This window comes from Macaca thibetana, chromosome X, assembly GCF_024542745.1.
Source record: "Macaca thibetana thibetana isolate TM-01 chromosome X, ASM2454274v1, whole genome shotgun sequence".
Lineage (NCBI taxonomy): Eukaryota > Metazoa > Chordata > Mammalia > Primates > Cercopithecidae > Macaca > Macaca thibetana.
The window spans coordinates 107,507,747-107,523,424 of record NC_065598.1 but is presented as its reverse complement, the minus strand read 5'-3'; the positions used below and the strand labels follow the sequence as shown (position 1 = coordinate 107,523,424).

Genomic DNA, 15,678 nt, shown 5'->3' with positions numbered 1-15,678 from the left:
AATGCAGGATGTGCATCTGGGACAGTTGCAAATGTAATCTTGAAAATTAGCATAGGACCAGAGACCTAGAGCCTGAAGGAAATTGACCAAAGATGATTTCCACCTTTGCATCACTAACCAGAAGTGTTACCGTGAGTATTCTCAGGCACCACAAGAGAAGGAAGGTGGGAACTAGCTTATGTCATGTCGTAGGAGATTTACCCAATGCCGGTTGCTTTGATAATGTATATCTTATTTAACTCTCACAATAGCTTTATGAGGTAGGAATTATTCTGTAGCACAGGACCTGGCACACAGTAAGCCGTCACTAAATGATAAATGCTAGTAATATTATTAAGATTGATAACCTTAGTAATAATAAATAAAGCACAGAGGGCTTGAATAACTTACTTAAGGCCACGGAACTGGTAAGTCATAAAACCAGGATTTAAGCCCAGGTCTTCCTGACCCCAAAGCCTGGGCTTTTTCTGTTATACTTCTTTGTAAGAGGAAAAAAGATTGTGTCATTGAAGTAGTTTAGGATTTTCTAACCCTTTAGCAGGGCTGCCTCCATAACTGGCCACTTGAGACCTCCAGGTATCTAAGGATATTTTTGGTCTTTCTCTGTTTTCTCACTCAGCTTTCTAAATTGCTATGAACCATGGCCCAGCTGTACTACAAAAAGGTCAACTACTCACCGTACAGAGACCGCATCCCCCTGCAAATTGTGAGGGCTGAGACAGAGCTCTCTGCGGAGGAGAAGGCCTTCCTCAATGCTGTGGAGAAGGGGGACTATGCCACCGTGAAGCAGGCCCTTCAGGAGGCTGAGATCTACTATAATGTCAACATCAACTGCATGGACCCCCTGGGCCGGAGTGCCCTGCTCATTGCCATTGAGAACGAGAACCTGGAGATCATGGAGCTACTGCTGAACCACAGTGTGTATGTGGGTGATGCATTGCTCTATGCCATACGCAAGGAAGTGGTGGGCGCTGTGGAGCTTCTGCTCAGCTACAGGCGGCCCAGTGGAGAGAAGCAGGTAAGAGAAATTCTTACAGGCTGGGAAATAGCCAGGAACAACAGGGCACCAAATCAGAAGCCCTGAAACTAGGGAAGGTTAGGTGGTCTGGAATTGAGAAACCCTATCTCGGAAATTGCACCAGTGATCTCAGGTAGCATCCAGAGCTACCCTACGTGGCCCATGCTGAGTTTTACTGATTTACCTTTTCCTTATAAGTGTTTGCCCATATACATTCAGTACTCACTCAATGTACTTAGCAACCCAATGATGTGTTCTTTGTTTCCAGACTATTCAAGCCCCTTCTAACCTTCGTACACCCTGCTTTCTATCTTCAGTTTCCTCCTCTACTCAAAGATTATATTCTAGAAAAGGAGAGACAAAATACAGACTTGGGCTTTCTGCTTCTCATCAGCCTCTCTCTGAAGACAATACAGGAGGCCTTTAAACTTGAGTGCCATAGTGCAGATGCTTATGGAATAAGGCCTCGTATATTTTCCCAGTACCTGTCAAGTGACTGCATTCCACCTCTAGATGTTTGGGGTTTTGCCTCTGTGATTCTCATATCTTCCAAGGCACCTAGGTTTGATACTCTGAAGTCATCTTTTATTTGTCTGTCGCCCTTGCCCCCATGTTCAATCCCCGAGTCCTGTGGTTCCTTCCTTCCAAATATCTTTCATATAATTTCTCTCCTCTCTAGTTCATCTTTCACCAGTCTGACTCTGGCTCTCAACATCTCTCTCTTAGATGAGTGGTTCCTAAAGTGTGGTCCCTTGACTAGCAGCATCAGCATCACCTGGGAACTTGTTAGAAGTGCAAATTCTCAGGCCTCCGCCACAGCCCTGTTGAATCAGAAACTCTGGGATGGGGCCCCAACAAGCCCTCCAGAAGATTCTCATGTGCAATCAAGTTTGAGAACTGCTGTCCTAGATTAATATGAAGCTCTTCTAACCAGTCTCCTTGTCTCTAGCATGTTCCCCTCTCTCAAATCCTGAGCAATAATGCTGCCTTATTCTCCCTAAAATAGCATTATGAGCCTGTCATTCCTGTGCATCCTTTTGCAGCTTCCCTTCTGCCGTCTAAAGGTTGACTGAAAATGAACTCACAATAGGCAGATGAATAGGAGAAACGGGCATACAAAATTTATTAACAGGCATATGGACATGGGAACCATGCACAAAGTTTGAGGCTCAAAGAAATGTTAGATGTTTGAGACATAAATACTCTCTTCATAGGGGAGAAATGTATGGACCTGGGAGGCAAACATTATTATATAAATGATTATCTTTGGACTCTGGATGGTGCCAAGAAGTTAAGGAAAAGTGAGGGGTGAAACTGCACAAGAACTAATGCTGTCTTTTTTTTTCTTAAATTTCCATAGATTATTGCAGAGCAGGTAATGTTTGGTTACATGAGTAAGTTCTTTAGTGGAAATTTGGGAGATCTTGGTGCACCCATCACCTGAGCAGTATATACTACAGCCTATTTGTAGTCTTTTATTCCTCTCCCCCTTCCCTTGCCCCCTGAGTCCCCAAAGTCCATTGTGTCATTCTTATGCCTTTGCATCCTTATAGCTTAGCTCCCACTTATGAGTGAGAACACACGATGTTTGTTTTTCCATTCCTGAATTACTTCACTTAGGAAAATGGTCTCCAGTCTCATCCAGGTGGCTGCATATGCCATTAATTAATTCCTTTTTTTTTTTTTTTTTGGAGACAGAGTCTCACTCAGTCGCCCAGGCTGGAGTGCAGTGGTGTGATCTCGCCTCACTGCAAGCTCCACCTCCTGGGTTGATGCCATTCTCCTGCCTCAGCCTCCCGAGTAGCTGGGACTACAGGCACCTGCCACCATGCCTGGCTAATTTTTTTGTATTTTTAGTAGAGAAAGGGTTTCACCGTGTTAGCCATGAGGGTTTTGAGCTCCTCACCTCGTGATCCACACTCCTCAGCCTCCCAAAGTGCTGGGATTACAGGCGTGAGCCACCGCGCCTGGCCAATTCATTACTTTTTATGGCTGAGTAGTATTCCATGGTATATATATGCCACAGTTTCTTTATCCACTAGTTGATTGATGGGCATTTGGGTTGGTTCCACGTTTTTGCAATTGTGAATTGTTCTGCTATAAACATGCATGTGCAAATATCTTTCATATAATAACTTCTTTTCCCTTGGGTAGATACCCAGTAGTAGGATTGCTGGATCAAATGATAGTTCTACTTTTAGTTCTTTAAGGAATCTCCATACTGTTTTCCATAGTGGTTGTACTAGTTTACATTCACACCAGCAACATAGAAGTGTTCCCTGTTCACTGCATCCACGCCAACATCTACTATTTTTTTAATTTTTTTGATTATGGCCATTCTAGCAGGAGTGAGGTGGTATCACACTGTGGTTTTGATTTGCATTTCCCTGATCATCAGTGATGTTGAGCATTTTTTCATATGTTTGTTGGCCATCTGTATATCTTCTTTTGAGAATTGTCTATTCATGTCCTTAGCCCACTTTTTGATGGGATTGTTTTTGTTGTTGTTGATTTGCTTGAGATTTTCATTGTGGATTCTGGATATTAGTCCTTTGTCAGATGTATAGATTGTGAAGATTTTTTTTCCCACTCTGTGAGTTCTTTGTTAACTCTGCTGACTGTTCCTTTTGCTGTGCAAAAGCTCTTTAGCTTAATTAAGTTCCAGCAATTGATCTTTATTTTTATTGCATTTGCTTTTGGATTCTTGGTGATGGAATCCTTGCCTAAGACAATGTCTAGAAGGGTTTTTCCAATGTTATCTTCTAGAATTTTTAGAGTTTCAGGTCTTAGGTTTAAGTCCTTAATCCATCTTGAGTTGATTTTTGTATGAGGTGAGAGATGAGGATCCAGTTTCATTCTCCTACATGTGGCTCGCCAATTACCCCAACACCATTTGTTAAAAAGGGTGTCCTTTCCCCACTTTATGTTTTCTTATTATGCAGATAAAGTCCCCTAGGTAATCTCTTGGAGCTGCCCTCAGACAAATACATGAAAAGTCCATTGGGTCATGGTGATGACCGCCTGTCTCTTCTCCGTGGTTGATCTTTCTTGGTTATTTGATTAGATTTCTAGGGAGGGAGTCTTAAGACAACTGCATTTCTTTTGGAAAGAAGCTTCTTTACTCAGATAAGGAAGTTACAGAGTCTCTCAGGGTGTGTCCTTAAAAAGGATCAGAGAGACAGGGAAGTGGACAAAGGTCAGAAAAAGAGAGCTCAGTTTTGAGGCTCATTTTTGAAGTCTTTCCACTTTCCTTTTTTTTTTTTTTTGGAGATGGAGTCTCACTCTGTCACCCAGGCTGGAGTGCAGTGGTGCAGTGGCAGCTCACTGCAATCTCCACATCCTGGGTTCAAGCAATTCTCCTGCCTCAGCCTCCCAAGTAGCTAGGACTAGAGGCACACACCGCCATGCCCGGCTAATTTTTTTATTTCAGTAGAGAGAGGGTTTCACCGTGTTGCCCAGGCTGGTCTCGAACTCCTGAGCTCAGGCAATCCGCCCACCTCAGCCTCCCAAAGTGCTAGGCTTACAGGTGTGAGTCACTGTGCCCGGTGGTCTTTACATTTTTCAAAGCACTCAGCATGCTTAAGTGCCATATTTTGGGGAATTATTTTCTGTACCCCAACATTTTCAATAACTACAATGTCTCCTCACTAGAAAAGAAACCAGGCCGGGCGCGGTGGCTCAAGCCTGTAATCCCAGCACTTTGGGAGGCCGAGACGGGCGGATCACGAGGTCAGGAGATCGAGACCATCCTGGCTAACACAGTGAAACCCCGTCTCTACTAAAAATACAAGAAAATTAGCTGGGCGAGGTGGCGGGCGCCTGCAGTCCCAGCTACTCGGGAGGCTGAGGCAGGAGAATGGCGTGAACCCGGGGAGGCGGAGCTTGCAGTGAGCCGAGATCGCGCCACTGCACTCCAGCCTGGGGCACAGAGCAAGACTCCGTCTCAAAAAAAAAAAAAAAAAAAAAAAGAAAAGAAACCAATCCATGAAGCTTGGCACCTCAATGCCCTCATGCAATGGTCTTTCCAGTCCTGTATTCCCCTAGCCCCTTCTAAACACCCCCTCAAGTCAGAGAGGTCTCTCTTCACTGTCTCTCTTCTTTAGGAACACAGAATTAGGCACATAGTAGGGACAAAAAAAATACTGAATCATCAAAATTGGAATACCTCAACACTTTCCAAAAAGTAGAAATAATACATAACAAACCCAAAATTGCAAATTTCTTAGAAATAGTAATAATAGAAACACTCAGCATAAAATCTAATGGTATACGGCCAAAGCTGAATTTAAAAGAAATTCATAGCTTTCATATTTGCCTAATCAAACAAAAAAAGAATGAAAATAAACTTAATTATAACTCACAGACTAAGAATTGTAATAAATGGAACAGAAAGCAAAGACACTATGTTATAATAAAAGTTCCTTGAGTAAAGGGCCTGAATCCCCCTCTGCCATCAGCATTTAACACAGTATCAAGAGAGTAGGACTCTCTCGTTCACTGCTGTATTACATCACTAGAAAAGTTATTGGTACATCACCAACACTTCATAAATGTTTATTTAATGAATGAGTAACATACAACCCACACTGTGCTAAGTATCTGACATGGCTTATCCCATTCAATCCTCTTAGCAACTCTATTAGGTAGACAGTATTATTATCATCCCTATTTTACCATAAGAAAAATTGAGGCCGGCTACAGTGGCTCATACCTGTAATCCCAGCACTTTGGGATTTACCCAAGGTGGGCAGATCACTTGAGCTCAGGAGTTCAAGACCAGCCTGGGAGAAACCTGGTCTCTACTTAAAATACAAAAATTAGCTGGGTGTGGTAGCACAGGCCTGTAATCCCAGCTACTCAGGAGGCTAAGACAGGAGAATCGCTTGAACCCAGGAAACGGAGGGTGCAGTGAGCCAAGATCGTGCCACTATATTCCAACCTGGGTGGCAGAGAGACACTGTCTCTCAAAAAAAATAAATAAATAAATAAATAAGAAAATTTGAGTCACAGGATGATAAGTTCAATTGTCCAAGATCATAGCTAGTAAATGTGAGAGCCAGCATTCGAACCCAGGCATCCTAGCTCTTGAACACACTCTCTTAACCACTAAGCCACACTGCTTCCCTAGCAGTCTGAGTAAGTCAGGATTCCCAGCACAGAAGTTCTGAGACAAAGTAGATCAATGGAGGATATATCAGCCCTCTGGAAAGGAAGGACCTGAAGGATTTGGATGACTAGCAAAGCAGAGAGGTGTGAATATGTTCCTGACTTGACTCAGTCCACCTCACCATCCCCATTAAAACTGATATGCTTTATTCCCCATTTCCCCAGAGCCCTGCCAAGTGCCTGGGTGATTTAATGTGCTATTCTACACTAAGGCTTACCCAGCTACCCTACTCCAGAATGACCTTCCTCACCTCTGAGAATCTGCAGCCCATTGGCTCTTCCCTTCACTTGACACCACTCACATATCATTTTGTATTATTGGCTAGCCTTACTTGTGTAAATGTCTGATCTCTATAATTAGATTGCTTCTCAAATGTGAGGCAAAAATCTAATGCTCAATGGTTTCCATGTTTCCCTCATCAGTACTTAACCCAGTGCCTAGTACATGATGGGTGATATATAAATGTTTGCTGAGGAACATAAAAGAGTTAAGTGAATTTTCCAGAAAAGCATATGGCTTGCTGATTGAACAAGACCCTCTGGACTTTCATATTCAACTTGATTTAACTTCATTACTGTTTTGGGAATGAGGAGATCACAGAGAAGTTTCCAAGAAGGAGGCTAGTAATGCCAGCTCTGCCTGAGTTTTGAAAGTGGGCCAGGTTCTCATTTGATGGCTCTCATTTCCTCCATCTTTCCTCCATGCTCTAGTGAATGCTGAGACTCTACCAGTCAGGAAGAAAGACACTAGGCAAACTTATACTAAAGTGCGAGCAAAGGCATGACCTCCCTGGGGAAAGGTAGTATTAACTTTACAGGAATGAACCCACTGACAGTGGAAAGTCAATCCTATGGAACCTGGGTAAAGCTACCTGGCTCAGGCAGGTTTTTATCAGGACCCTTTCATACACATTCCCCATATAAGACCTACTTTGTCCATACTTAGATATCACACTGTATGTACAAACCCACAAAGTTAGCAGCTCCATTCACAAGTCTCTTCAGCAGCCTTCTCCTCCCTTTCTCCTCTCTCCTTCTAACCCCCACCATGAGCCTCTGCTAAATTTCATTTTCTTCCATTGCTCTGACAATCGCTGTGATAAGTCATACGTCAGTAACTATAACTGTCACAGTACTGGAGCCCTGTCTTTCTGAGAGATAGAAACGAAGTTTGTTTACCTGGGAGCCGTCAGGGATGTGAGCAAACAGACCTTCTGAAGGACCTTTGGTCCAGATGGACAAGCCATTTTCAGGAAGGCCTTTCTCCCACACATGGAATTCAAACAACTGTTCTTTTTCACCGAGTCCCTCCCTTATCTCTCCAGGAGATTGGGCACAGTCGACCTCCATCACTCTTGGGAAGATAAACCACTGCCTTCCTTGGCTTTACTGGGCAAGGGCTTTAGCTCCAGGCTAGCAGTAAGAAGCTGTCTGCTCTGTCCTTATCCCAGACTCTTGTGCTCTTCCCCCTCTTTTAGTCTATCATCTCAGACAAAGGTCAGGGGCTGGGCATAAGGGACTGACAGTAACTTCAAGGATCAACTTTGATATGGAGACCTTCATTTTTAATAAGATGAAATCTTTAAAAAGATGATCATACTGTATCAGGTAGAATTTTCTGCACCAAACAGGGGTGTGTGTGTCTATGTATGTCTGTATATGTGTACATTATATGTTACTCTGTGGTCTTGCTATGCCAGAAATCTGACCCTCTTGGCCCACTCCCTAATCACTGTGGCCTATTTACTTAGGGGTAGATTTTGACAACCTGAGAAATTTGTGATTTTTGTTGGGTAAATCATCTGAAATTGGTCTCAGAATTCAAAATTCTCGAGACAACATAAGGTCTAATGCCCACTATTTCTGGTCTATTATGCTTGCTACCTTTGAACCACTGACTGTGGAAACCACTAGAGGAGTACTGCCATCAGGGAGAGCAAATCCAATCGCAATTCAGAGAGGAGACTCATGTCTGTGCATGCTCAAAACCAGCTCTAAATCAATTGTTGTGCACATGAGAAACTTGTCAAAATGCAGATTTCTGAGCCCCACTACATACCTACGGAATCAGAATCTTGGAGTTTAGGCCTGAAATTAGAATTTTAACAAATGCGCCTCCACCTGTTTCTAGGTAAGAGGTCCATGTACCTCTCTGTATTTGTTTCCTAGGGCTGCCATAATAAATTACCACAAATTGGGTCACTTAAAACAACAAAAATGTCTTCTCTCACAGCTCAAGAGGTCAGAAGTCTGATAAGAATGTATCAGCATGATTTTCTTCTGGAGGGAGAATCTGTTCCATGCCTCTCTGCTAGTCTCTGGTGGTTGCTGATAATCTTCTGCGTACCTTGGCTTATAGCTGCGTCACTACAATCTCTGCCTCTGTTGTCAGAGTTCTCCTCTGTATCTTTCTTCTCCGTCTCTGTAGCTTTCTTCTGTGTCTCTGTATCTAAATCTTCCTCTCCTTTTTATTATGAAGATACCAGTCATTCAATTTAGTGCCCACCCTAATCCAGGATGACCTCATCTTAACTTGATTAAATCTGCAAAGATCCTTCCTCCAAATAAGGTCATATCCACAAGTACCAAGAGTTAAGACTTGAACATATGTTTTGGGGGACACAGTTCAACCCACTATACTCTCTATGAGAAATACTTGTCTAAACAAGTGGTTCTCAAACATTTTCAGCAATAGAGTATTTCATTAAATGAAAACCCACTCAGATGCAAAACAGACCCAAGCAGAGCTTCCCTAGTTTAAGTGCAGGTTGGGTTTCAAACCCACTTGTTCATTTTCTCTCTCTCTCTCTCTCTCTCTCTCTCTCATTCTCACCCACACACACACACACACACACACACGCGCGCGCGCGCGCACACTCTTCTACTCCCACACCTCCTTGGCCCCTGAGGAGTGAGCACAGCTTAAAAGCCACTGGCCTACAAGACAGAGTGACAGACTCTAATTCACCATTCATGGTGCAAACCAGCTTGTAGCTAACACTGTGACCTTGGGCAAGTCACAGAATCTTTCTGTAGCTCAACTTCACCATCTGCAAAATGAAGCTAACAATACCTAGCCCTACCTAATCCAGAAACCTATTGTGAGAAAGAAATAAGGTTAAGATACGTCCAAGTCTTTTGAAACAAAGGTTTGAAAAATGATACACAGAGATCAATAGCTATTATTTTCAGCTTTACTCCATCCATTTGACTTAGCATGTCGTATGGTATGGAGAGACCAGCTGGCAAATGGTACTCCTCACAAGGCACCACCAGTGGAGTGAGAGGAAGAGGCTGGTAAACAAGCCAACTTAGTTCTAAGATTACCTCCTTCTGCCTGGCCCTGATGGCAATGCTCTCCCGTCTGTTGCCAGGCAATCTGCATGACCTCAAAGTCATCCTTCCTTTTTCACTAGAGTCTAAAGATTTGAGCAACAGGGAGGTAGAGTTTCTGGCCTCTGTATCAACAACCCACCCAAGTAATTTTCTTTCTTGGTCACTTGCGTCAATGCAAGCAGGTGAAAAGAGGCTAAGCCAACCTTCTCCCCATGGCCCGCCCCTCTGGGCTCTTCCATAATTACTCATTTGTCTGTAGCAGATGGCTCAAAATTAAAATTGGTCTCACAGATGAGCTAGAGAGATTAAATCTCAACAACACTGGTAAGTGTTTATGTTGAGATTATAGAAAATCAGCAACAGGACACTTCATTTACTCCTCCTCCTGTCTGATTTTTTGTCTCAGGCTGAGATTACACAGTGTGGAGGGGGACACAGAGGGCCTGGAAAAAGGTGACTGGATCATGGAGAAGGAACATAAAATGTCTAACCTGTAAATCTCAAACACTTAATAGGAAAGCAGAAATTCAAGGAGAAAATTATAAAAGCCATCCTGCTATTTATAGATAGCCTGCAGTGGTAGAAAGACCATAGACTTTGAAGTCAGCCACTTATTCGATGTGTTTCCTTGGACAAATAATTTAATCTCTCCAATCCCCAATTTCTTCATTTGTAACTAGGAATGATAATGAAGTCTATTTCTTGGTGTTACAGTGAGAATCAAATGAAATAATACATGCATATTACTCAGAAGAGTTCATAATATCTAGTAAGTACTCAATAAAAGGTAGCTAGTATTACTCCTACTCCCACTAGTTGAAGCCATGCTGCTCAGATCACCTACTGGCTAATGTCATTTATTCATTAAAAAAAAATGTATTAAGCACCCACTAGCACATAGTGGTTAATAATTCAGACTGAACGACCTTGGGAAGGTCATTCACCTTGTTGAAGCATCAGTTTCCTTATATGACAAATAGGTTTAATGATGTGATATCATGATAATTCTATTATTTGCTTTGATTCCCATTCCAAAGTCAAACTTCTAGGTGAAACCAAAGGATTTTGTCAATCAAATCAAGAAAATAAGTCATTTAGTTTAAATTGAGAGAAAAGGATAGAATGACTGCATGGCATCATACTGGCCAAAGTGAAAAACTGAGTTACCTACTCTCATGTATCTGTGCTAACTTTCAGTAAACATAGCTTACTTCATTCACAGAATGGAATTGTAGAGAGTTTCAAGATCATGTACTCTGAAGTGACATGTTCAAGGTCACTCAGCTGAGCCTGAACTGACACAAATACCTCCTGTTCCCAAAGCTACTCTTTCTACTACCCCACTTTGCCTTTGAGGAATCACCAGAAATGCTACCATTTACGATGGAGCTGCAAATAAATAAAGCAGCTACAAGTAGTATCTATCAAGAACAATTCATTGATGACAGAGTTTCAGCAAATGATTAGCTCTATTTAGTTCTGTTCAATTTTCTAAGTATTTTTGACTACTAATCATATGCCTCACAATCAAATTGAAATATCCAGTTAGTGCTTTCAAGAAATGCATACTCAGAGTGACATCACCAAGATCGATGGCTGATTAGGGGTACCTAACACTCATCCCCTCCACAAAAAGTTCAAAAACAAAAATTACACGACTACACTTCAACTAGAGTATCTAAGGGAGAACACCAGAATATAGCAAGGGACTGATGAATATTCCCTGTGGAGCAGGGAAACTCATAATGGCAGTGTAGAGAGGGAATTGAAGCCCCCTGGCTCCGTGACCCTGTCTCTCTTGCTGATACTGGCTCAAAGACAGCATGGGCTTCTCATCATGGGGAAAATATAAACAGAAGATACTCAGCAGCCCTCATTACTGCCATTGACACCTGCAGTCCTTGCTACAGCAGAGTCCCACAGTCCTTACAGACACTGAGCCCAGTTTAGGGAGCTGCCTGGAGTCCATGCAGCTGCGTTGTTCCAGAGGAGGAGCCCACATGGTGTACCCTCCCTCACAGCACTATCTTGAGACTGGAGCCACTGCTAGAATGCATCTTGCTCTGGGGCCAATAGCCACTGTATCTCCCCCTTTCTGAGGCCCCACTGTTATTCCATCATACTCACACAAGTGGCTGCAATGCCACACCCCAGTTGCTTGGAGCCTAGACCCAGTAGAGCAGCTGTGACTTTGACATCCAAGCCTATGTATATGCGGTGCCCTGCATTTCAAGGAACAAGCCACCCTGCCCAGTGGGGAAGCCATTTCCACGACTGGTGGAACTGCCACACTTTGCACATCCCTGACCTACCCAGCAGCATCATTACCAGCAAAGCCACACCACCGCCTCTACAAATACCCACAGCCTAGGGTACTGAGGCACTTGCAGACACTATTGATATTGATTATAGCTGAAGAAATTAAACAGAGACTACTTTATTGTGCTTATACAGAAGCAAAGCGAAAGCACCCCACCAAATCAATACCCTAAGACCCATCTTCAGGAAAAAGTCTTTCCCTACTGTTAACTTAAAAATCATACAAGATCTATAAATTTAGAAAAGGAGACTATTTATTTTACAGGTTAGAGCCTGCAAAGTGGTCATATCACAGGCTGGGAAGAATAACCATCAGCAAAGACCAGAGACAGGCACATGGAAGGAAGGGTTGGAGTAGGAGCTTTATGCTGAATGGATTAGCTAAGCATATATAGTTAACAGGTTATAAGAGGTGATATGAATATATATGAAGGTGGTCCTGACATGTACATATTGATGAAACATGCATGCAACATACAACTCATGTTCATTTTAAGGTGGAGACTTAACATGTAAATGTATTACAGTTAGGTCCTATATGTCAAAAGGTGAAGCAGCGACATCAAGGCACTCAAGTGTGCAGCCTCTGTAAACCCACCAGGACCAGTCCATGGTTGGTGCCCTTTTTATCAGGAAAAGTTACTGAAATCAGTCTTTTGTCCAATCAAAAGAAGAGTGGCTGGGGGCTAGTTAGCATACAGTGAAACTGAATTTGCTTTAACATTGCTTATCTCAAGACCAGTGCTTGTTTAGCTGCTAGAGAAAAAGAATAACCTCATGACAGTAGGAACATAGTTTATTCTCTCTCTCTCTCTTTTTTTTTTTTTTTTTTTTTTGACGTGGTCTCGCTCTGTCGCCCAGGCTGGAGAGCAGTGGTGTGATCTTGGCTAACTGCAAGCTCCGCCTCCTGGATTCACGCCATTCTCCTGCCTCAGGCTCCCTAGTAGCTGGGACTACAGGTGCCCGCCATCACACTCAGCTAATTTTATTTTTTGTATTTTTAGTAGAGATGGGGTTTCACCATGTTAGCCAGGATGGTCTTGATCTCCTGACCTCGTGATCCGCCCACCTCCACCTCCCAAAGTGCTGGGATTACAGGCGTGAGCCATTGCGCCCGGCTGGAACATAGTTTATTCTTTAAGTGTCAGGGTGCGTGATTTCATGCTTGGCCTGACATGGCTTTAGGTTTTGTTTATAATTTGATACAAAAAGTCCAAATCGTCCCACTGCACTCCAGCCTGGACAGAGACTCTGCATCTTCTCCAAACACAATGGAATAAACCAGAAATAAATAATAAGAGGTATTTTGGAAACTAAACAAACACATGGAAAGTAAACAATATGCTCCTGAAAGAATAATGGGATAATATCTCATATCTTGAGATACATGAACCTATAGAAATTAAGAAGAAAATTTTTAAATTTTTCAAAACAAATGAAAATGGAAACAAAACACACCAAAATTTATAGGATACAAGGAAGGCACTACTAAGAGGAAAGTTTATAAGTGCTTACATCAAAAAAGTAGAAAAACTTCAAATAAATGACCTAATGTTGCATCTTAATGAACTACCAAAGCAAAAGCAAACAAAACACAAAATTAGTAGAAGAAATAATAAAGATTGGAGCAGAATGAAATGAAATTGAAACAAAAAATAGAAAAGATCAATGAAATGAAAAGTTGGATTTCAGAAAAGATCAAAATCAACAAACTTTTAGACAGACTAAGACAAAAAGAGAGAAGGCATAAATAAATAAAATCAGAGATTAAAAAAGAGAAACTACAACTGATGCCTCAAAAATTAAAAGGACCATTACAGTCTACTAAGAGCAATTATATTTAAATAAATGGAAAGATCTAGAAGAAATGAATAAATTTCTAGATGCATTCAACTTACCAAGAATGAACCATGAAGAAATCCGAAACCTAAATAGACCAATAACAAGTAATGAGATCAAAGCTGTAATAAAAATTTCCCAGCAAAGAAACACAAGCCCAGGACCTGATGGTTTCACTGCTGAATTTGACCAAACATTTGAAGAAGAACTAATCCCAATCCTACTCAAAGTATTGTGAAAAATGGAGGAGGAGAGAATATTTCTAATTCATTCTAAGGCCTGTACTACCCTGATACCAAAGCCAGATAAAGACCCATCAAAAAAAAAGAAAACTACAAATCAATATTCCTGAGGAATATTGATGCAAAAATCCTCAACAAAATACTAGCAAACTGAATTTAACAACACATTTAAAAGGTCACTCATCATGGCCAAGTAGGACTTATCCCAGAGATGCAAGGATGGTTCAACATATACAAATCAATCAATGTGATACATAATATCAACAGAATGAAAGACAGAAACCATATGATTATTTCAATTGATGCTGAAGAAACATTTGATAACATTCAATATCCATTCATGATAAAATCCCTAAAACTCTGGATATACAAGGAATACATTTCAACACAATAAAAGTCACATACAACAGACCACAGCTAGTATCATACTGAATGATCTTTTCCTTTCCTCTAAGATCTAAAATAAGACAAGGATGCCCACTTTCATGACTTATATTCAACATAGTACTAGAAGTTCTAGCTAGAGCTATCAGACAAGAGAAAAAAATAAAGGGCATCCAGATTGGAAAGGAAGAAGTCAAATTATCCTTATTTGCAGATGACATGTTATATTTGGAAAAACCTAAAGACTATAAAAAAACTATTAAAACTGATAAACAAATTCAGTAAAGGTGAAGGATACAAAATCAACATCCAAAAATCAGTAACCTTGCTGTATGTCAACAGCAAACAATCTGAAAAATAAATCAAGAAAGTAATCTCATTTACCATAGGTACAAATCAAATACCTAGCAATAAATTTAACCAAAGAAGTGAAAGACTTCTACAATTTATACTATGAAACACTCATGCAATATATTGAAGAGAACACAAAAAAATTGAAATATACTCCATGTTCATGGAAGAATCAATATTGCAAAAATGTACATACTACCCAATGCAATCTATAGATTAAATGCAAATACCAATGGCATTCTTCACAGAAATAGGAAAAACAATCCTAAAATATGTTTAGAACCACAAAAGACCCAAAATAGCCAAAGCCATCCTGAGCAAAAGGAGCAAAACTGGAGGAATCACATTACCTGACTTCAGATCATACTACAGAGCTATAGTAACCAAAACAGCATGGTACTGGCATAAAAACAGACATAGACCAGTGGAACAGAATAGAGAACCCAGAAATAAACCCATATATCTACAACAAACTCACTTTCAACAAAGATGCCAAAAACGTACATTGGGAAAAGGACAGTCTCTTCAATAAATGGCACTGAGATAACTGGATATCCACATGCAGAAGAGTGGAAGTAGACTCATATCTCTTGCCACATACAAAAATCAAATCAAAATGAAATAAAGTCTTACATCTCAGACCTCAAACTACGAAACTACCAAGAAAAAACATTGGGAAAACTCTTCAAGACATTGGTCTGGGCAAAGATTTCTTGAGTAATACCCCTCAAGCACAGGGAACTAAAACAAAAATAGACAGATTGGATCACATGATATTAAAAAGCTTCTGCATAGCAAAGGAAACAATCTACAAAGTGAAGAGGCAGCCTACCAAATGAGAGAAAATATTTGCACACTATTCATCTGACAATGGATTAATAACCAGAACATATAAGGAGATTAAACAACTCTATAGGAAAAAAATCTATTACTGTATCATATAGGCAAAAGATCTGCAAAGACATTTCTCAAAAGAACACATACAAATGGCAAACAGGTATATGAAAAAGTGCTCAACATCAC

At 41.1% G+C, this 15,678-nt stretch overlaps 1 protein-coding gene across 1 annotated transcript in view; it reads left to right on the top strand.

Annotated features, from left to right (window-relative positions):
* Window positions 1–15,678, top strand: part of TRPC5 (transient receptor potential cation channel subfamily C member 5) — a 326,188-nt gene that overhangs the window by 122,891 nt on the left and 187,619 nt on the right. The window contains exon 2 of the mRNA XM_050776763.1: window positions 620–1,018. Coding sequence (XP_050632720.1) covers window positions 641–1,018 — 378 coding nt within the window. The 5' untranslated portion in view covers window positions 620–640. The remainder of the gene's footprint in view (window positions 1–619; window positions 1,019–15,678) is intronic.